Source organism: Desmodus rotundus, chromosome 11 (genome assembly GCF_022682495.2).
Source record: "Desmodus rotundus isolate HL8 chromosome 11, HLdesRot8A.1, whole genome shotgun sequence".
Classification (NCBI taxonomy): domain Eukaryota; kingdom Metazoa; phylum Chordata; class Mammalia; order Chiroptera; family Phyllostomidae; genus Desmodus; species Desmodus rotundus.
In genome coordinates, this window is record NC_071397.1 from 69,013,798 (window position 1) to 69,035,889 (window position 22,092).

The 22,092-nt window shown below is 37.3% G+C and overlaps 1 protein-coding gene across 2 annotated transcripts in view; it reads right to left on the reverse strand.

The window, feature by feature from the left end:
• The window catches only part of MCM9 (minichromosome maintenance 9 homologous recombination repair factor), a 74,175-nt gene that overhangs the window by 11,872 nt on the left and 40,211 nt on the right, over window positions 1-22,092 (reverse strand). For both annotated transcript variants that reach the window (XM_045188714.3, XM_024551841.4), the window contains one exon: window positions 16,498-16,672. In XM_045188714.3, the coding sequence (XP_045044649.2) occupies window positions 16,498-16,672 (175 nt within the window). The remainder of the gene's footprint in view (window positions 1-16,497; window positions 16,673-22,092) is intronic.

The following is a 22,092-nucleotide window of genomic DNA, read 5'->3' on the forward strand; positions in this document are numbered from 1 at the left end:
TTAATTATAGCGGCGTGTCTGCTTCTCAGCAGTCATAGCCCTGTGGCATCAGTCAACATGTGCTACATTTATTAAGCCCTGATCTATTTCCAGTTGACTGTAGTAATTGCCTCGTGCCCTAAGACTGCAAAGTTTGAGAATCTTAGTTTGTGGTACGTGGCATGAAAAGATACCCATTAAAGGAGACAAAGACAAGCAAAACACTTTCACTGAAAACTAAATCTGCTTTTAAGAAAAATTATTGAAAGATAAAAATTCTGAACAGATAGATCACATCTTATAATTTATGTGCCAAAATGGTTTTGTAAAGGCAGAATCCAGTTTGCCATAAGAACAATGTAATAAGTGAATCCTAACTAATCTCTCAAAACCACATTTAATCCATATATAAGTGAGGCTGTTTGCATTCATCAGAAAAAAGAAATACTGCTGTAATATTGGCATTGAAACAAAATAAAATTTTATATAAAATAAATTTTTAAAAATTATTTTAATGTGAGGTAAAAATAATTGATTGTTCTTCCTCTCTGGTTAACAGATCTTCATAAGCCATTCCCATGTGCAAAGAGCTGCACTGAGAGTTCCAAAAGGTGTCCTGCAGGGCTCTGCCCCCAGTTAGTGTGCAGAGCTGCTGGAGGCGGGGGACACAAGGCCTGCGGGCGGCGCATGTGCAGCAATGGTGTGTCAGCATGAGCAGCAGCACAGAGAAACTTCTGGGGAGAATACTGGGTATCTGCAAGGGATATGATCTTAAAGCAGCTCATGGTGTGAGAAGGAGAATGAACTAGAAGAGAGAGAAAGAAGATGGTGAATTATTCCTGTGGTAACTGTAAAAAAAAAAAAATTAAAAGAATAAGCTTAAGGAAGGGGGCTAAGGAAGAATTATGTGTGAAGTAAAATGGCTGCCCAAGGAGCATCAGTGGAAGTGCCAGCAATAAAAAGTAGAGGGGTGGGCAGGGGAAGTGGAAATCCTGCAGAACAGTAAGTCAGGCCGCTGCCAGTAGCAAAGGAGGAGGGTGAGAAGAGTGCCGAGAGGGGTGGGATGGTCTCTGGTCATTTCAAAGCAGGGAAGACAGTATATAAGCCTGATGGTAGCAGACCTGTGATACAAACATTACTGTGGTAAAAACTGAATGAGACTTTTGAAAACACAAGCACAAAGACACAGTCCAATCCTAAGTACTTGTGCAGAGTAATGGCTCACTAAATAACTACTGAGTGATAAACTCACAAATCAGTGTAAGGTAATGGTCATTTTTCCAAACCAATATGAGCTCCATCTTCTTCAATAATAATAATAACAATAATAACAACAACAACATATGTAGTACCAAGCACTGTTAGGCTTTATGTACATACAGTATTCCTAATCTACACAATCACCCAAAGGCAGATAGTATTATTAGCATCAACTTAGCAATTAATGAAGCCAGAATTCCAAGATGTTAATAAGTTTCCCAAGGTTACAGAGAGCAAGCAGCAGAGCTGACAGTCAAACCCAGATCTGCTTGGCTCCAATACTTTTGTCCTATTAAATTTATTGTTACAATATTTGCACTGCCTGTCATATATTATGTGCTGAATAAACATGCACTAAATAAGTGACAAATAAAAAAATAAACCTTTACTTAGTTTAGTATCAAATTCAGGGTCATTTTATAGTTACAAGCTTCAACGGTCATAAAATAATCATGCTGATATATTTTTTTTCTGGTTAACCTGACTGAAAACATTCTAGTCTTATAAAAAGCTACTTTTCCATTTTGAATCTACATGGGTTAACTTTCCTATAAACATAGTAGTAACTTTTCTAAATATTGCAGTTAGATGACATACATTATTTTTAGCATTACTGGACCTCCAAGAAAGTACCCTTGTTCTTGTGACTGTCTCTCTTATATCCTCCATGGGGCGGTCCCCATCTTCACTCCTGGCTTTAATCACCTATATCCTGTCACTTCCAAATTTAACTCCAGGCTGTGGTAGTAGCTGTTCTACGTTCACCAAACCTTACTTCCCCTTCCCCTGGGAACAGAGCAAGATTATATTTCCCATCCCCCTTTATAGTCAAGTAGGGCTGTAAAGCTAGGTCTAGCCAATGGTGTGAAGGTAAAAGAACCTATGCTCCTTTCAGGTCAGGCAACCATCCTGTGTAACCTTCCTGTGCAGCCACCAAATTCCTAGAAATGGAAAGTAAGGTGGTGGTTGCCAGGGACTGGGAAAGGTGAAAACGGGGAGTTGTTCTTTAATGGGTACAGAGTCTCAGTTTTGCAAGATGAAAAAGCTCTGCAGATTGGTTGCACAACAGTGAGACTGTCCTTGACATGACTGAACTATATACTTACAAATAATTAGGATGGAAAATTTTATGTAATGTTTTTTAACCACAATAAAAAAAAAAAGTAATGGAGGTTGTTATGGACTGAACTTTTGTGCCCCCTCAAAATTCATTATGTGGAAGCCTTAAGCACCAATGTGATGACATTAGGATCTGCGGCTTCAGACAGATAATTAGGTTTGGATGAGGTCATGAGGGTAGAGCCCCATAATGAAATTAATGCCCTCATAAAAATGAGAGACCACAGCTCACTCTTTCCACACTCATGCACTGAGGAAAGGCCATGTGAGCATACGATGAGAAGGCAGTGGCCACAAAAAAGGAACAAACTATTGACACACGCAACAACCTAGATGAACCTTAAAAACATGGCAAGTCAAAGTTGGCAGGCACAAAAAGTCACATCTTGTATGATTCTGTTTACATGAAGTGTCCCGAATAGGCAAATCCATAGAGAGAGGAAGTTGATTAGTAGTTCCCAGGGACTTGGAAGACATGGGAGATGGGGAATGGAGGGAATGAGGAGTGACAGCTAAAGGGTACAGGGTTTCTCTTTGGGGTGATGAAAACATTCAGGAATTAGATAGTGGTGATAGTTGCATTCTAGGACTATACTAAAATCCATGAAATTGTACACTTTAAAAAGGGGGATTTTATGTGGTATGTGAATTATATCTCAAAGCTGTCATGAGAAAAAGAGGAAGGATTCAAAATAAAAGGTATGTTTATAAAAAACAATCTTTGCTTCCCTAAAGAGGAGCATGCAAAAAATGGGTGTAAAAACTCCACAAAACTATACAGAATGAAAACACATTGCCCTGGCTGGTGTGGTTCAGTGGACTTAGCGCTGGACTGCAAACTGAAAGGTTGCCGGTTCAATTCCCAGTCAGGGCACATGCTGGGGTGGCAGAGCAGGTCCCCAGTTGGGGGTGTGCAAGAGGCAACTGATCCAAGTATCTCTCGCACATTGATGTTTCTCTCTTTCTCTTTCTCCCTCCCTTCCACTCCCTCTAAAAGTGAATGATTAAAATCTTTAAAACTATGTATTAATGATAGTCTCACAATCTATTATATATATTTTTTGATAATCTTAAATGCTGGTACATACACCCTCCGTCTTTTTTTAACAGGGTTGATAAATTTGACAAATTACTTTTCATGTCTGGATTGACTCAATAAGTGGTAACAGGAGATTCATAAGCGATGGGAAGAGGAAAGAGGAAAGGGGTGAGAGCACTGCTCATATTTGTCATCTGGAAAGAAGAGAAAACTCTCCAAGTGCTTGATCTCAACTTACGTTTTTGTATCCTGGTGGCATGCGTGGGTGCCTGTAAGGGAGGATTCTCATGTTCCACAGCCCTTGCAGCCGGTAGGAGCCAGAGCCCTCGCAGGGGTTGGGTATAAGGGCTGGTTCCCTCCTCTCCTGGCCTTTCCCCCTTAGCCTGAGGCAAAATTAGGAAACACACAGCTTTCCAAGATCCTGGGAGGAAGTGGTAAACAGAGTGCCTGGGTATGACTTAGTCTTACACTGGAATTGCGGTTCCAAGCCTGCCTCTTCAATGAGAACTGAGGTAGGTTTTAACAATATAGATTCCCAGGTCCTATCGCAGACATTCTACGTGGAGGCCTGGTGTGGGCTGGAAAACTGAAGATGAGGCCAGCGGGAGCAGTGCTGTTAGAATCACAGTGTTCAATAAAAGATTACTTGTCTGTCTCGCTACACGATTGTGAGCAACTTGAGAACAAAGACCTTGTCTTTTCATCTTTGTGGTGTCAGTAGCTAGCAAAGAGCATGGCCCTGCTTAGTGCTCAGGCCTGTTTACTGAGTAAGACAATGAACTGTCATCTTACTGTTTTTAAATTTTAGATTGTACGTCCTACCTATGCATGTGAGTATAATTAAATAGCACCAAATATATAATTGCAATGTCAAATTTTCTCCTAAGATGTGTCCTCAGCAAATAGTTAGAATATCCTCCATTATTTAAGAATCTATTGACATCCTGCCCTTGATGAGATGCTATTCTATAGTGAAATTTGAAAAGAACCTTGAAAATAATGAACTATTATCTTTCTCAAATCATTATTTGCCTTAAAGCTCATCATCGCATAAAGCTCTCTCAAATGACTTCACAATGTTGTGTGGCCTTGTGTTGCCACTCACCAGGCCCAGGGACTGATCTGTACAGTTTAAAGACAGGTAAATTCAAATACTGTAACCCCTTTTAAGCTCATATTGCAGCATTTGCTTCTTGGTTTCCTTTTCTATTTCATTAAGCTGCCAGAACAAATGTAAGGTATTAAAATCTCAAATTTTGAAAAACGGTTGCAGATTTAAGTAACATAAACAAAGAACAACAAAATGATTGGTCTTTTCAAACATGTACCGATTCCTTAAAAGATATATTTTGGTTAATGACACTGCTAAGTTACATTTTAGGAGACTCTAGGCATCCTGAGTGTTTTAGCACTTTTTCCATTCTGACTCCCCATGACAAGCTTTTACACTGCAGAAATCATATTGACTAGCTCCCTCCCAGCCACTTGCACATCTGAATGGTGGGCATAGGGCTTAAGATACGCCCTTGCAGATATATGCTCACCACATGGATAAAGTTTAACCTCTACTCAAATCAAAGTTTGTATGGAACAGTTAAGTGCATGGTTCCTAATTTTTAAATAAACTCTCTGATTCTGTGCAGTGTATATAAAATGACACATTAAAAAAAATTCTCTGAAGTGTACCAACATTTGCATTACAGGGGTACCTAAAGGACAAGAAAGAAAGCAAGAAATTAAAAAATCTAGTTGAAAAAATAATAATAGAAAACTTCCCTAACTTGGTGAAGGAAATACACATACAAGCCCAGGAAGCACAGAGTCCTAACAAGATGAACCCAAAGAGGCCCAGACCAAGACACAGAATAATTAAAATGCAAAATCTTAAAAGCAGCAAGAGAAAACCAGTTTTGTTATCTACAAGGGAGTTCCCATAAAACTGTCAGCTTATTTCTCAACAGAAACTTTGTAGGCCGGAAGGAATTGGCAACAAATATTCAAAGTGATAAGAAGCAAGGACCTACAACTAGGAGTACTCTACCCAGCAAAGCTATCATTTAAAATCAAAGGACAGATAAAGAGCTTCCAAGACAAGAAAAAGCTAAAGGAGTTCATCACCACTAAACCAGAATTACATGAAATGTTAAAGGGTCTTCTTTAAGAAGAAGAAAAAAAGATAAAAATATGAACAATAAAATGACAATAAGTACATATCTATTAATAATTAAATCTAAAAAACAAGCAAGCAGAACAGAAACAGACTCATAGATACAGAGAACATTTTGATGGATGCCAGATGGGAAGGGGGTTGGGAAGATGGGTGAAAAAGGTGAAGGGATTGAGAAACACAAATGGCTGTTACAGAAATGTCATGAGGATGGAAAGTACAGCATAAGGGATACAGCCAATAATATTCTAATAACTGAGTACGGTGTCAGATGGGTACAGGATTTATAGGGATGACCACTTAGTAAGTTGTATAATGTCTAATCACTGGGGTATACAACCAAAACTAATATACTGTTGTATATCAGATATAATTGAAAAATAAAAAGTGATTTAAATTAAACAAACAAAAGCTTCTGAGAAATTAGGGAGATTATAATTCAAATAAAACTCCTTTACAAATAGTCACTTGAGACATGTGAGAGAAAGAACAAAAAAAGACATTTTCAAGAGATCCTGAAAATGATATTGCAAGGTATCAAAAATTTCAAAAAAAAAAAAGTTGAAGTGGTCCTAGAGTATGACAGCTCAATAAAAGACTCCTATTTTAAGGTACAGAAGTCTTTATATTGCTGGTCAAAGAAAGAGAAGTCTTTGAACTGGGGAGTAAGGGATAGGTAAGGTGTTCTAAGGGTAAAATTCAGTCTTTTATTTTGGTAGAATACATGGTAAGTATTCCTTTTCCACACTTAACCCTTCTTACCTGCAACTAATTAACATCTTGATATGCTTTATTACTCAAGAGACATTTTCTCAAGAGTTCTGCATTTGGCAATTAACTGTATACTTTGTTTCATAAAGATTAAAAGGCTTCTAATTAGGGAAAAGAATTTAATGTTCTGAAAACTGTTAGACCAAAAATTAGATGAGCCACTGTTGAGATCCACCGTTTCTGCAGTTGCTGAGTGACACATGGAGCGAGTGCTATGAAAAAGGAACATATGAGCTCAAGTGGGACTTGAAGAACGTTTTCACTGGTTCCCACCATCCAGCAGATGAATGATGTAACTGTTGATTGAGGGCACACTAACTGCCAGCCCAAGAGCAAAAACAACATGTACTATTCTTGCATTTTTCTGTAAGTAATACTATGTCAAAATAAAAGTTAAAAATATTAAAAGGACAACTTGAATGGAGGAAAAAATAACATAATTGGTGTTAACTATGCTTTGGGGAGAAACTGTAAAAAGTACTGTATTTTTTGGAGTATGAGACACACACCCGCAAATTTGGGAGGGTAATGGGGGTGCGTCTTATAGTCCAAATGTAGCTTACCTGGCTCCCTGGGCTGGGGGGCGGTGGTGGCACTGGAGCGGGGTTTTTTTTTCCTATTTTCCTCCTCTAAAACCTAGGTGCATCTTATAGTCTGGAAAATACAGTACTAGATAGCTGGACCAAGCCACTAGGCACATGTGACTGGGTACTTACTTTCTAAAACCCTGCCAACCTTTTTTGGCTGTCTCTTTGAAACCCATTGAGCTCAAGATTTTTCTCATAAAGTCTTATCTCTTATTTAGATTGATCTGCTAGATTCCTCTGTCTGTTTGTCTAAAGGATTGTTTCCCAGCATTGACTAATCTACCAGCATGGACAACTGTATGACCTGTTCTTCGGTATATTATTTAAGTGACTCATTATAGTCTTGAACAGGCCAATCCCTGGAATGCCCACTACACACATAAGCCCACGATCTCTTCTATGTAAACTGCGAAACAGGACAGCAGACTGGACCCAAGATTGGAACCTGGTTCTGGGAGAATTAATCCATACACTGGCCAGAGACTTCTGAGTTGGCCTTGCATAAATCTTCCAATAGGGATGACAATATCTAATTGGGCCTTCTTGGAAGGTATTCAACATGGACAAAAGAGGGAGAACTAAACTACTTAAGAGAGCTGAGTCTAAAAGAACCACAAACATGCAAAAAATCGGTGACAGAGAAAGCATCCAAGTCACAACAATGGGACAGCATATTTGCAGCATACACTTTTTTAGAAGTATATTTTATTGATTATGCTATTGTAGTTGCCCCATTTTTTCCTCCCCTTTATCCCCCTCCACCCTGTACCCCCCTCCCACCATCATTCCTCCCCCTTAGTTCATGTCCATGGGTCGTACATATAAGTTCTGTGGCTTCTCCATTTCCCGCACTATTCTTAACCTCCCCATCTATTTTGTACGTACCATTTATGCTTCTTATTCCCTGTTCCTTTTTCCCTATCATCCCCCTTTCCCCTCCCCACTGATAACTCTCCAGGTGATCTCCATTTCTGTGATTTTGTTCCTGCTCTAGTTGTTTCCTTAGTTTTTGTTTTAGGTTCAGTTATTGATAGTTGTGAGTTTGTTGTCATTTTACTGTTCATATTTTTGATCATCTTTTTTCTTAGATAAGTCCCTTTAACATTTCATATAATAAGGGCTTGGTGATGATGAACTCCTTTAACTTGACCTTATCTAGGAAGCACCTTATCTAGCCCTTCCATTCTAAATGACAGCTTTGCTGGATAGAGTAATCTTGGATGTATGTCCTTGACTTTCATGACTTTGAATACTTCTTCCCAGCCCCTGCTTGCCTGCAAGGTTTCTTTTGAGAAAGATGAGTCTTATGGGAACTCCTTTGTAGGTAACTCTCTTCTTTTCTCTCTCTGCTTTTAAGATCTTCTCTTTATCTTTAATCTTTGGCATTTTAATTATGATGTATCTTCACATGGCCCTCTTTTGGTCCAACTTGTTTGGGACTCTCTGAACTTCCTGGACTTGTATGTGTATTTCCTTTGCAAGATTGGGCAAGTTCTCCTTCATTATTTTTTCAAATAAGTTTTCAATTTCTTGCTCTTCCTCCTCTCCTTCTGGCACCCCTATGATTCAGATGTTGGAATGTTTTTAAAGTAGTCCTGGAGGTTCTTAAGCCTCTCCTCATTTTTTTGAATTCTTGTTTCTTCATTCTGTTCTGATCAAATGTTTATTTTTTTCCTCTGTTCCAAGTCTTTGATTTGAGTCCTGGTTTCCTTCCCTTCACTGTTGGTCCCCTGTATATTCTTCTTCATTTCACTTTGAATAGTCTTCACTTCTTCCTTTATTTTGCGTCTGTAGTCAATCATTTATGTGAGCATCCTGATTACCAGTGTTTTGAACTCTGCATCTGATAAGCTGGCTATCTCTTCATCACTTAGTTCTTTCTCTGGAGTTTTGATCTCTTCTTTCATTTGGGCCATATTTCTTTGTCTTGGCACAGCAGTCTAGAAGAATGTTTCTTCTTTAACTCCTTGGTTGTCAGACTTCCATACAGTTTGATTTTCTGGCAGTTCTGGTTGTTTTTGTTTTTAAATTGGTTGTTATCCTTCTTTTGGATATGCAAGGAAGCAAAGCGTATCTACCTTCGCCTCCATCTTGGCCAGAACAGAATATACTCCTGAAGCTAAGGTTGCAATGAAGCAATAATACATTGCTATATTATATCTACTTTAAAGAAACTCCCATCCCCAAAATTATGTTTTAATCAACAAAAGATGTTGCTTTTGCTAATCCCATAACCCTAGCAGACTTATCTTAAGGTCTACATCAGATAACTTGAGCTAGTCTCATTATAACTGTAGAAGGCCTTTGTGAATATTATCCACCCTGTAGCATTCAGTATTTCATCCTGGAGCAGGAGCCTAATGATGATAAACTGTTCATATTCATTTATCACAATTTCAAAATCTAAAAGCTCTAATAAAGCAAGTTTTTCGTAGTTAATTTAGCAGCAAAATCAGACCTAAATTGATGAGTCTTCATCCCACTGAGTATGAAGTTTCATAAGTTTCACCACTAAATAACTAAGGTGTTTGATTACAGGATGCTGTCTCAGACACTCCCAAGAGGTTTCACAATAAATAGCAGATGCATTGTATTACCTTCCTAAAATTAAAACAAAAAATCTGAATTCCAACATGCATTTGGCCCCAAGGGCTTCTGAAAGGAATCGCAGATCTTAACAGTTACATTTAAACAGCAAGGTTCCATCCTGAGAATTTTACATGGATTAACTCATTTAATTTTTACAACAGTCCTATGAAATAGAATACTTCTCACCATCTTACAATGAGGAAACCAAGGCACAGAGAAGTCCAGTCTGCCCAGCTAGTAGGTAGTAGAACTAGAACCTCGACCTAGCCCTACTAGCTCTAGAGACTCTTGCTCTTAATTATTATGATAATTCTTTTAACACCAAATGCATTCTTGGGGTTGTTTTTAAAAAGTGGAAGTCTTGACGCACTTTCTTGAATGTGTTCCACATCTAGCATAGATCATGTTCAATATTTAATGATATAATATGAAACCATATTTATGTATGTACATATTCTGCAATACACCAACCAGCAGCTGAATTTGTTCATCATGGCTGAGTTTTGGGGCAGGCCCATAATTTACAACATATCATAGGTGGCACCTTAATGGTTATCCATTTCCTCATTAGATGCTTAATTTCATATATAAAATTTTTCTATTTTAACTTGGAAGAGCTCTGCAACCTTATAGGCTGCCTACTTGATCTCTGCTAAAAAGTCTTCCTTGTACTAATTCCAAATAAGCTTCACCGAACATTGTAGCTATTGATTCTAAAAGATACAGAACAAGTCTAATTCCATTTCTATATCTGAGTCCTTTGAAATAAATGTAGATAACTATTTCTCCAATTATTTTTTTCTATAAATGGCTCAAAGAAAACATAGGTAGTGTTTTAAAAATATCCAGCTAAAGTTGGTATTATGAGTTAAACAACAAGAATAACCTAAAATATAAAATGTTGATTTCCAGGTTTCCATAGGATAATGGCAGCTGATTATCCAAATCTGTGAACATATCCCCCAGAGACCTTACAGTAAACAGGAGAGCAAATAAACCCATAAAACAAAACTAAAATATAAGAGGGAGAATATTACAATATTCAATTTATATGCAAACAGACAAAGAGACATTAGAAACCAGAAACACTAATCTAAGCCCACACTGGAAAGATCAGTGGAGACTAAGTGAAAAAAAGGAGAGAGCAAAGGATCCTTATGGTGGTAGAACATAGGTAATATCCCCCTTAGAAAGAGAGTCCCGCCCCACACGGAGTAGGAAATATCAAGAACAGGTTTGAAACCTTGCGAATCCGAAGAAGTAACTTCTGTGGAATAAAAGGGACCTGAAAGCTCCTGGAACCAGAGGTGGCAGTCCTGCAGAGGGTGACGGAATAGCTGGAAGGCTAAAATGCAGGTTATGATCCACTGCACAGTTCAAAGAGGTATTAAAGTCTGGATAGTAGCCAAGACAAAAGAGAAACAGCTGAAAAATTTTATCTTGAAAAGATAATCGTATAAATGTTTAGCATCATAATAACAAACCTATCAATGCCTACCATGGTGCGATGGTCTAAAAAAGAAGCCCTACAGAAAAGTTCATTATATCAAAGCACTCAAAGTGCTTCTCAGGCCAAACTCCTTTCAATGCACATTATACATTTGAACAATGTTTTCAAGGAAAAACAATGAAATGTATTGATCTCCCTGGCACTGTTATACCTTTCCATACCCTCCCCACCTACCCTTATGTGGTGCCTTACTCTGCAAACAGCCATCAGGGCTCACAGCCTGGGCTGCAAGCTTGTACCTGTTCATATGTTGCTACCAGTCAGGGGAGAGATAGGTGCAGAGAGAGTACGTGTTTACAAACTCCAGTAGCTGTTAGATAGAGTGATTTCACATCTGCTGAATCTAATAAAATGAGTTTACCTATTTTTTAAATTAAGGATTATTGTGATATAATTTATATACAGTAAAATTCAACTTTTTTTAGGTGTTCTTCTGCAGTCAATCTCCTCCCCTGACCCCTAACCCTTGCAATAGCTCATGTGATTTCTCTTATTATAGTTTTGCTTCTTCTAGAACTTCAAACAAAGGGAATCATAAACTATGTAGTCTTTTATTTTTGGCATTTTACGTCACATAATGCTTTTAAGACTCATCCATGTTGTTGACTTTATCAGTAGTTTATTCCTTTATATTTATATTCCACTGTATGGATATATCAAAATGTGTTGTACCAAATGATGGATTTTGGGGTTGTTTACAATCTTGGATGATTAGGAATAAAAAGCTGGTGTTTACATACAGGCCATTTTTGTAAATGGATATCTAAGTACCAGCACTATTTTTTGGAAATGACTATCCTTTTCCACTGATTTATCTTGACATCATTCTTGAAAATCAGCTGACTTTATTATGCCTTTGGTTCTATTTCTGGACCTATATTCTCTCCCACTGATCTATGTTTATCCTTATACCAATGCTACACTGTCTTGATTACTATAGCTTTATACTGAATCTTGAAATAAATTAAGCCCTCCAAAATTATTCTCTTGTAAAATTGTTGTGGTTATTCTAGTTCCTGTGCTTTTCCACGTATGATTTAAAATCAGCTTGTCAATTTCTGCAAAAAAGCTTGTTGGGATTTTAACTGAAATTGCATTGATTCTATAGATCGCTTTGGGGAGAACCTAAATCTTTAACAATATTAAGTCTACTGATCAATGAAACTCAATCTATCTTTCCATTTATTAGGTCTCTTTAATTTCTGTCATCAATGGTCTATAGTTTTTACTGTAAAAATCTAGAATGTATTTTGCTAACTTTATCTCTAAATATTTCATGTTTTTGGAAACTATTACATAAAGTAATGTATTTTACTTCAATTTACAATTGTTCATGGCTAGCATACATAAATACAATGAATTTTTATACATCAACTTGAATCCTAGTATCTTTTAAATAGATTCTTTCAGATTTTCTATGTAGATGATCATGTCATATAAAATGTAGACAATTTTAACTTCTACATTTCCAATTTGACTTCCTTCCTTCATTTTTCTCTCCCTCCTTCCCTCCATCCTTCTTCTCTTTTTTTCCTTACCAAACTGATGAGTACTTTCATTGCAATTCTTATCAGAAGGGGTAAGAGTGGACATCCTTGACTTGCTCCCACTCTTAAGTGGAAAACATTCAGTCTTTCCCCATTAAGTAGGAAATGTTTCTTGTTAACATTTAAAAAGAAGGAGGGACTTCTCTTGTGGTTTGCTGCAAATTTTTATGAGTGTGTATTTAATTTTGTCTAATTAAATACAATTCTGTCAAATTGCAAATTTTCTGCATTTATTGGGATGATGGGTTCTTTTTCTTATTCTGCTAATATTGTGAATTACATTGATTGATTTCAAATGTTATAGCAACTCTGCATTCCTGAGATAAGCCCCACTTGGTTATAATGTGTAATCTTTTTTATATACTACTGGATTTATTTGCTAAAGGATTGGTAAGAATTTTCATGTCTACATTCTCAGGGCATATGGGTCTGCAGTTTTATTTCCTGTAATGTCTTGGTCAGGTGTTTGGTGTTTTCATGAAATAATTCCCCCCATCCTTTTACTTTTAACTTACTATGTGTTAGAATTTAAAGTCAATTTCTTGAGTGCAGCATTTAGTTGGGTCTTGCTTTTTTATCAAATCTGACAAGCTCTGCCTTTTAATTGTTTAAATGATGTATTATTAATATAATTATTGATATGATTGAATTTGAATCCATCATCTGGCTAATTGTGTTCTGCATGTTCCATCTATTCATTGTTCCCTTTCTCTCCTCGTCCTGCCTTCTTTTGGATTATTTGCTATTACTCAATTTTATCTCTATAACTGGCTTATTGGTTATGCCTTTTATTTTCTAGTGGTGGTTCTGGAGTTTACATCTGTAACTTAATACAGTGTACCTTCAAATAATTTTAAATCACTTTGTGTATAGCCTAAGGTCATTACAACTGACCTGGATATTGGCACTGTTGTTGCTATCTTTACACTTGGTGCACCAGACTGCAAAATTCTTTCAGGTTTGAGCTGTCATTACCTTGTCTTAGTGTGGGGATTGTAGTGAAGTGCTGGAAGATTATTCTCAGTGTTTCTGCTCAACCTTCAGCTTTCAGCAGACACTGCTCGCCAGCACCACAGAGGAGTCTCTTTTCACACTCCTGTGCCTCCCCCAGCAACAGACTACTGTTGCTTGTTACTCAGGGTTAGGCTTATTTGGGGGGCAAGGTAGTTCTTGGTCTCTTGGTCTTAGACAGGGTCTGTGTGTCTGCTTTGAAAGGGGATGGGCTAGATAGTTACACGTCTTTCTGTCCCACCTGTGTCAGCTGAACCCTGCCATCTCTCTGTGTTGGTTCTTGGGCAGGAGTGTTTTTTTCTGTCCCTTTCCCAATGCTACAGGCCTCTGCTTGTATGGGTTCAGGATCCTGGAACCAAGATCTGCCCTTCTTTCAGGGAAAGTTGGCTTTTGCCTCTACCTTCCTACCAGAAGCAGCACCTTTTTGCCTGGCTCCTGCAGGGTGGAAGGACAGTTCTCTAACTTCCTCCTGAGGCAGAGGGGTTTTTGCTTCTACCCTTCTCCCAGAGGCCCTGGGAATGACAGGGTTTGTGGGCCTGCCCCCAGTCACTTCAGTGTTTGCTCCATTTGAGCAATGTGTCTGGGGAAGCAGCATGGTTTTTGTGCCTCTTCCCCAGCAGCAATCACCTCCTAGGCTTGTGGAGCCAATGAGGGCCGAGGAGGGTCTCTGATCTTCTGCTCTGCCCAATTTTTCTTGTGAGCATCTGGTGGAGACCAGTGGAGAAGGGCTTGAAAGTGAGAAATCCCCTTGTTTTTGGAGTTCCTGGTTATTCTAAACTGATATGCAAGCCCACGTGTGGACTTCAGGGAATTTAAAATAAATTTTAGTTATTTCTCCTTATTTGCTTCAATGGCAGCCACCATTCCTCTCATGTGCTGTCACAGGTGACAGTTTGTGTACCTCATCTCTTCTGGGAGGGGCTTATCACCCTTTGGAATTAAGTTCCCTTAATTTCCTTATAAATCCAGCTCTCTAATAAGTTCAAAGACAGTTATGATTTCTGTGGGCTAACTGTATTTTTCTTGTTAGAATGGGAGTGACATGCCCTTACTGCTTTCTCCATCCTAAGTGAATGAAAAACTTAGGCTTCTATTTTATATCTCTTTGCTTTTTATTTAAAAAATAATTTATTCTATTTCATAAAAATATTGCTCCGTGATAAACTGAAAAGTAAGTATTAAAACTAGCCCTTCGCCATAAATGGTGTGAAAAGTATTGTGCCAGTGCATGAGGTAGTGATAGCTAGGACAAGACGGTCCAAGCAGTGGGTGCTATCAGTGAGCTCTTCACCCACAAGAACATTTCTTTTGGAACTTACAACATACTTACGGATAGCACGGAAGATGCATACTAATTCACACTTATAGAGGGTAAGGGCAATAGCAGTGGTTCATAAAATATTTTCACTTATAAAGATTTATTCTGTGGCCTATCATATAGCACTGCCAATGTTCTCTGTTTCTAAGATGCATTCAATAGCGTTGTCCCAATTTTCCCTTATGCCAAGGTTAATTATGTAGGATTCTTTCAATATGCCCCTGATTTCCTCCAGAAAAAGTATAAATCAAAATAAACCAGAGTCTACTAACTAGCAATGGTACTAATTAAATGAAGACATAATAAGAAGAGAAAGCAGCCTTGAAGACACTTAGTAAAGTATTATCTCTGATTTTCCCTGCTCAGTAGTTTTGAAGCAATAATTATTTTAAAGAATGTTCTCTCATAACACTTTTATTACGGACTTATCACTTGGGCATTCTTGTATCTATCTTTCCCAACAAAAGAGTAAACACTTCAAGGACAGTGTTGTATTCATCTTTGTATTTTCCAGTGTCTAGCACAGTGCCTGGCATACAGCAGGCTCTTAATAAATACATACTGAGTATTGAATTAAATGAATAGATCTGAAAATAGTTCTGTCTACTTTTTCTTGTATCTTTCTCCTCTGTGCTATAGCTTGCTTTTACCTTGCTCCCTGCCTTTCCCTTTTTGTGAGTGTATATAATAGCTCCCAAAAAATCTATTAACATCAGTATCTGCCTGGCTCCCAGTAACTATTACGTTTGAAGACTCTGCTGGCAGCCCCATCTGTCTGATCAGCTGGCCTCAAATCTATAATAGTAGGATCAGAACTAAAATAGTCCTGCCTCTGTCTTTTACTTGGATGACCTGGTAGCCTGCTTAAGGGCCAGACTTTGTTGCCAAATAAATTTCCCATAACCACATTAGGGCCTGGATTTCTATCTGAACCTGCCTATTTTTCTCTCTCATTGGTCACATGTAGCCAAGGACTCACATACCTCAACCCTTGAACCTCCTTGAGTCACAACAAGTACTTGATCTTATGCTAATATATATTATTATTTAGTTTTCCATATGCTGCGATCAACCTTCCATTAAGATATATTAGGAAAAAATATATAAGGAGAATGCCATTGAAAGTAGATATTTTGTTTTTTCTTTTCAAATTTTTCACAATTCCTAACATAATAAAGTCCCCTCCATGAATTAAAGCAACTTACATTTGCCCTGGCTGGTGTGGCTCAGTGGATTGAGTGTTGCACTGTGAACCAAAGGTCGCTGGTTCGATCCCCAGTCAGGGAACATGCCTGGGTTACGGGCCAGGTTCCCAGTAGGGAGTGCCTAAGAGGCAACCATACACTGATGTTTCTCTCCTTCTCTTTCTCCCTCCCTTCCCCTCTGTAAAAATAAATAAATAAAATCTTTTACTCATTTTTACTTTCCTCACTCACCTCCGAGGGAAAATTACTATATGTCTTAATATCTTGAAGGGTGATAACTGACAGTGCCTAAGAAGACCAAACATACCTTACAGTTCAATAAGGATCACATTTTTCCATAATCATGTTAACTAATCTCACAACTCCCATAGATTTTACAGAAAAGAGACTCTTACCCAGCCTTAGCAACACTTATGGTTTGCTGCTCCATTGCTTCGTGGATGCTGGTTCTATCATGCTCTTTGAGGCTATTAAACTCATCAATACAGCAAAGGCCTGCATCTGCAAGCACCAATGCCCCAGCCTCCAAGTTCCATTCTCCTGAGTCCTTTACAGCAGTTACTGTCAGACCTAAAGAAACAAGCGAGCTGTGTCAGCTTTTATTTTCAAAAAAATTATCTTATATCTATGAAGGGAAATAAATGCCTACATTTTAAAGGGAAGGAAAAGGCATGGAGTCAAGGCTTTTATTTGTAGTCTACCAAAGATGGATGACATCAGGACAACTGTTTAACGTTGTCATTGGAATATCCTATGTTCTGAAAGTCTAACAGGTATTAGTAAGTATTGTGTGGCAACCAGATGCCTTCAAATTTTGTCTCTTCTTGGTGGTAGTGGTTTTAACTTTTAGAAGAAGCAAACAGGTCTCCAGAGATCTTATGACAAGAGGTTTTGTACTATATACTGAAGGGTCAAAAGACAGAGAACAGTAGACATTACAGTCCAATGATGAAAATGAAAAGTTTGCTCCCAGTCACAGAGGATTCCTTTCATTATGTCTTATCTGATTTTAATTCATCCTTTATACCAGTCAATAAAGCAGAATGGTCAAAAGAAAGTCTTTGGAGTCACCTAGACTTGGGTTTGAATCCTGGATTTGTCACTTTGGCTATTATATAGTAGGCATGTTTCATAATATAGTGAGTCCTCATTACATTCATCTATAAAAGGGGATAATGAAGAAAAATATTTTATAGATTCTTGGATACTCAAATAGAATATAAATAAAGCTCTTTAAAAGGTGTATGATACGTAGTGAGTAGTCACAGTAACTATTATTGATTTTAAAAATTTATAAACCTCTGGCTAGACTGATTAAAAAAAAAGACAAAAGTGACAAATATCAGGAATTAAAGACAGAACACCACTATAGATCCTACAGACACTAAACTAGTAATACAGAAATAAAATGAACTACTCTATGTCAAGTTTAATAACTTAGATGAAATAGTCATATTCCTTGAAGTATATGAACTGCCAAAGTTTACCTTTAAAAAGATAACTTGCATAATCTTAAATCCACTTTGAAAATTGACTATGTAGTTAAAAACCTTGCAACACAAAAATCTACAGGCTGAGATGAAGTCATGGTGAATTCTACCAAACGGACAAAATAATACCAATTCTATACAAAATTCTCAGATATCTAGAAAAACAAGAAATACTTCCCAACTCATTCAATGAAGCCTATCATGTTGTCCAAAATATATAAAGACATAGTAAAGAAAATGACAGATCAGTACACCTTATAAAATAGATGCAAAAATCCCCCCAAAAAGGAAAGCAAATCAAACAATACATAAAATAAGAGCTCATAATTAAGTTGAGTTTATTTTGGGAATGCAAGGGTAATTCAACATTCAAAAATTATTCAGTGCAATTCACCAATCAACAAACTAAGGAAGAAAAAGGCAAATGACCACCTCAAGAGATACAGAAATAACACTCGACAAAATTTTGTAATCACTCATGATGAAAACATCTCTCAGATAACTAGGAACAGAGGGAACCTCTTTCAATCTTCTTTTTTTTTAATTTTAATTTTTTATTGTTATTCAATTACAGTTGTGTGCCTTTTCTCCTTGTCCCTCCACCCCACCCCAGATGAGCCCCCCTCCCTCCCCCACCTCCACCCTCCCCCTGGATTTTGTCCATGTGTCCTTTATAGTAGCTCCTGTAATCCCCTCTCCTCACTGTCCCCTCCCCACTGCCCCCAGACCATTGTTAGATTGTCCTTAACTTCAATGTCTCTGGTTATATTGTTCCCTTTTTTCTTCTATTTATTATGTTCCAGTTAAAGGTGAGATCATATGGTATTTGTCCCTCACCATCTGGCTTATTTCACTTAGCATAATGCTCTCCAGTTCCACCCATGCTGTTACAAAGGGTATAAGCTCCTTCTTTCTCTCTGCTGAGTAGAATTCCATTGTGTAAATATACCATAGGTTTTGGATCCACTCGTTTGCTGATGGGCACTTAGGTTGTTTCCAGTACTTGGCTATTGTAAGTTGTGCTGCTATGAACATTGGGGTGCATAGGTTCTTTTGGATTGGTGTTTCAGGGGTCTTAGGGTATAATCCCAGCAGCAGAATTGCTGGGTCAAAGGGCAGTTCCATTTTTAGTTTTCTGAGGAAATTCCATATTGTTTTCCACAGTGGCCTCACCAGTCTGCATTCCCACCAACAGTGCACTAGGGTTCCCTTTTCTCCGCATCCCCTCCAACATTTGTTTGTGGATTTGCTTATGTTGGCCACTCTGACTGGTGTGAGATGGTACCTCATTGTGGTTTTAATTTGCTTCTCTCTGATGGCTAGGGATGCTGAGCATCTTTTCATGTGTCTCTGGGCCCTCTGTATGTCTTCCTTGGAGAAGTGTCTGTTCAAGTCCTTTGCCCATTTTTTAATTGGGTTGTTTGTCTTCCTGGAGTGGAGTCGTGTGAGTTCTTTATATATTTTGGAGATCAGGCCCTTGTCTGAGGTATCATTGGCAAATATGTTTTCCCATATTGTTGGTTCTCTTTGTATTTTAGTGCTGTTTTCTTTAGCCCTGCAGAAGCTTTTTATTTTGATGAGGTCCCATTCGTTTATTCTTTCCTTTATGTCCCTTGCTTTAGGGAACATGTCTGTGAGGATGTTGCTGCGTGGAATGTCTGAGATTTTCCTGCCAATGTTTTCCTCTAGGACTTTTATGGTGTTACGACTTATATTTAAGTCTTTTATTCATCTTGAGTTTATTTTTGTCTATGGCGTAAGTTGGTGATCAAGTTTCATTTTTTTGCACGTAACTGTCCAGATTTCCCAACACCATCTGTTGAAGAGGCTGTTTTTGCTCCATTTTATGCTCCTGCCTCCTTTGTCATATATTAATTGACCGTAAAGACTTGAGTTTATTTCTGGGCTCTCTGTTCTGTTCCATTGGTCTATGTGCCTGTTTTTATGCCAGTACCAGGCTGTTTTCTTTCAATCTTCTAAAGGGTATTTACAAAAGCCCTTCAGCTGACAATAAGAGACTGAATGCTTAGAGCCTCATCCCCCTCCTACCCCTAAGATCAGAAAAAGGCAAGGAGATTTGCTCTCAACACTCTTTTTCTTAGAAAGTAAGAACTAACATTTTAAAAATATTTATAGACAATATGATTATGTAAAAAATTACAAAAGTTGCAGAAAAATCTACTAGAACTAATAAGTGAGTATAGCAAGGTTGCAGTTTGCAAGTCAGTGTATAAAAACTAATCATATTTATATTGGAAAAATTAGAAATTGCAATTTAAAATAGTACATTTAGGATAACACCCAAAAGTATGAAATATTTAGGTAAAAATCTTTAAAATTACGTGTAAGATCTGTATGCAAAAACTACAAAACACGATAAAGGAAATCAAAGATGACCTAATCAAACCGAGAGATAACCCCATGTTTATTGAATGAATTGAAAAACTCAGTATTTTGTTTCCCCAAAGTGCTCTATAGATTCGCTACAATTCCAAACAAAATCCTAGCGGGATTTTTCTTCTCACAGAAATTGATAAGGTAATTTTAAATTTCATATGGAGAAACAAAGAGAACAGAAGAGTTAAACCAAAAGCTAAGTAGATCTCACATAACCCATTTCCAGATTTACTACAAAGCTAGAGTAATCAATCAGAGTAGTACTGAGAAAGGATATAAACAGATAGAACAGTAGAATAGACTAGAGTCCAAAAATAGGCTCACACATACATGGTCAAGTATATAAGTGAAAGCAATTTAATGGAAAATGATAATCTGTTCCACAAATAATTGGATAGCTTTATGCAAAAAGAGAAAATCAGTCTTGATCCGTACCTCACATGTAATACAAAAATTAAGCCACAATAAATTAAAGATCTATATGAAAAATGTAAAACTTTATAGGAGGAAACTCATACAAGAAAATATCTGGTCTCTGGTCCAGTATTTAAGGAGCTAAGAAGTTACTACTCCATCTTAACACCAAGTAAAAATCTGAACAAACTGAGAAATCAGTATTTCTAAGATCTATCAGAAAAATAAGGTCACAGGGCAAACCCGTACTCCTAAAATTGGAGACATAAAGACAGAGAATCACAACTTACCAGAACTGAAACCTCCATGGGAACCTGGACTGGGATAGGAAAATCTGAACCATAATTGTTGAGTTGCTGGAGACTCAGTTTGGACAATTCTGAGAATTAAAAACTCCAGAGGAACCCAGTCATAGGGTAAGGGGGTTCCTACACTTTTGTGAATTTTAGTTCCAGGAGCTCTACCAGGTTCTCACATGAAATATCAGCAATTTTTGTCTGATAGTGTAAGCACAGAGACAGAAAGTCTAAGAAATAATAAAAAAGAAATTCTAGAGATCAAAAACACTATAAAAGAATTGAAAAATATCTTTGATGGACTAATCAGTAGACTGGACATGGCTGAAGGAAAAAATCTCAGAGTAAGAAAAGTCAACAGAAAGTTCTAAAACTGAAAATCAAAGAGAAAAAAGATGGAAAATAACAGAATACCCAAGAACTATGAAAACAATTACAAAAGGTATAACATACATGTAATTTATGTAATGGGAATACCAGAAGAAGGAAGAGAAGAAATAGAAGCAACAATGACTAAAAAAATCCTCAAATTAATGTCAGACACTAAACTACAAATCCAGAAAACTCAGAGAACACAGAGCAGGAAAACTGTAACAAACAAACAAAAAAACTACACTTAAGCATGTCATATTTAAACTTCAGAAAATTAAAGATGAAGAAAAAATATTGAAGGAAACTAGAAGGGAAAACACTTAGCTTTAGAGAAACAAAGACAAGAATATTCAATAATATCTTCTCAAAATATCTTAATTTTCAAAATACATTAATGCATTAGCATTCACAAGTGAAGATATAGTCACACAAGGTTCTGCACTGGTTAGAGAACATCTAGAGCAAGAGTCAGCAAATTACGATCTGTGGGCAAAATCTGGCCTAGACACCTGGTTTTGTAAAAATAATTTTTTTCTGGAACACAGTCATATTTATTATTTACATATTGTACATGGTAGTTTCACATTAAAATGGCAGAGTTAAGTTAGTTGTGACAAACACTGAATAGCCCTCAAAACCTAAAATATCTTCATCTGGCCTTTATAGGAGGTTGCTGACTCCTGTTCTAGAGCATTAATGTCTACTTTGAGACATCAAATTTAAAAGAAACACTAATTTTAAAAAGGGTAAACATTACGAAGGACATGTTAATAATACCTTAAATTTAAGGAACAGTTTATATAGCATGGGGTGTGATTAGCTTGAAAGACAGATTTAGAGAAGTGAAAATAATGTTTATACATTTGGAGAACTATCCTATGGAAGAAGAATTAGGCTAATTTGGAGCAAGTTCAAAAAAAATAACCTAGAACTACACACAGAGTTTTACAACAGGAAACTGCTGGATACATTGAGGTGTTTAGAAATGAGTTGGCTACATTACAAAGTAGTGAACTGTTCC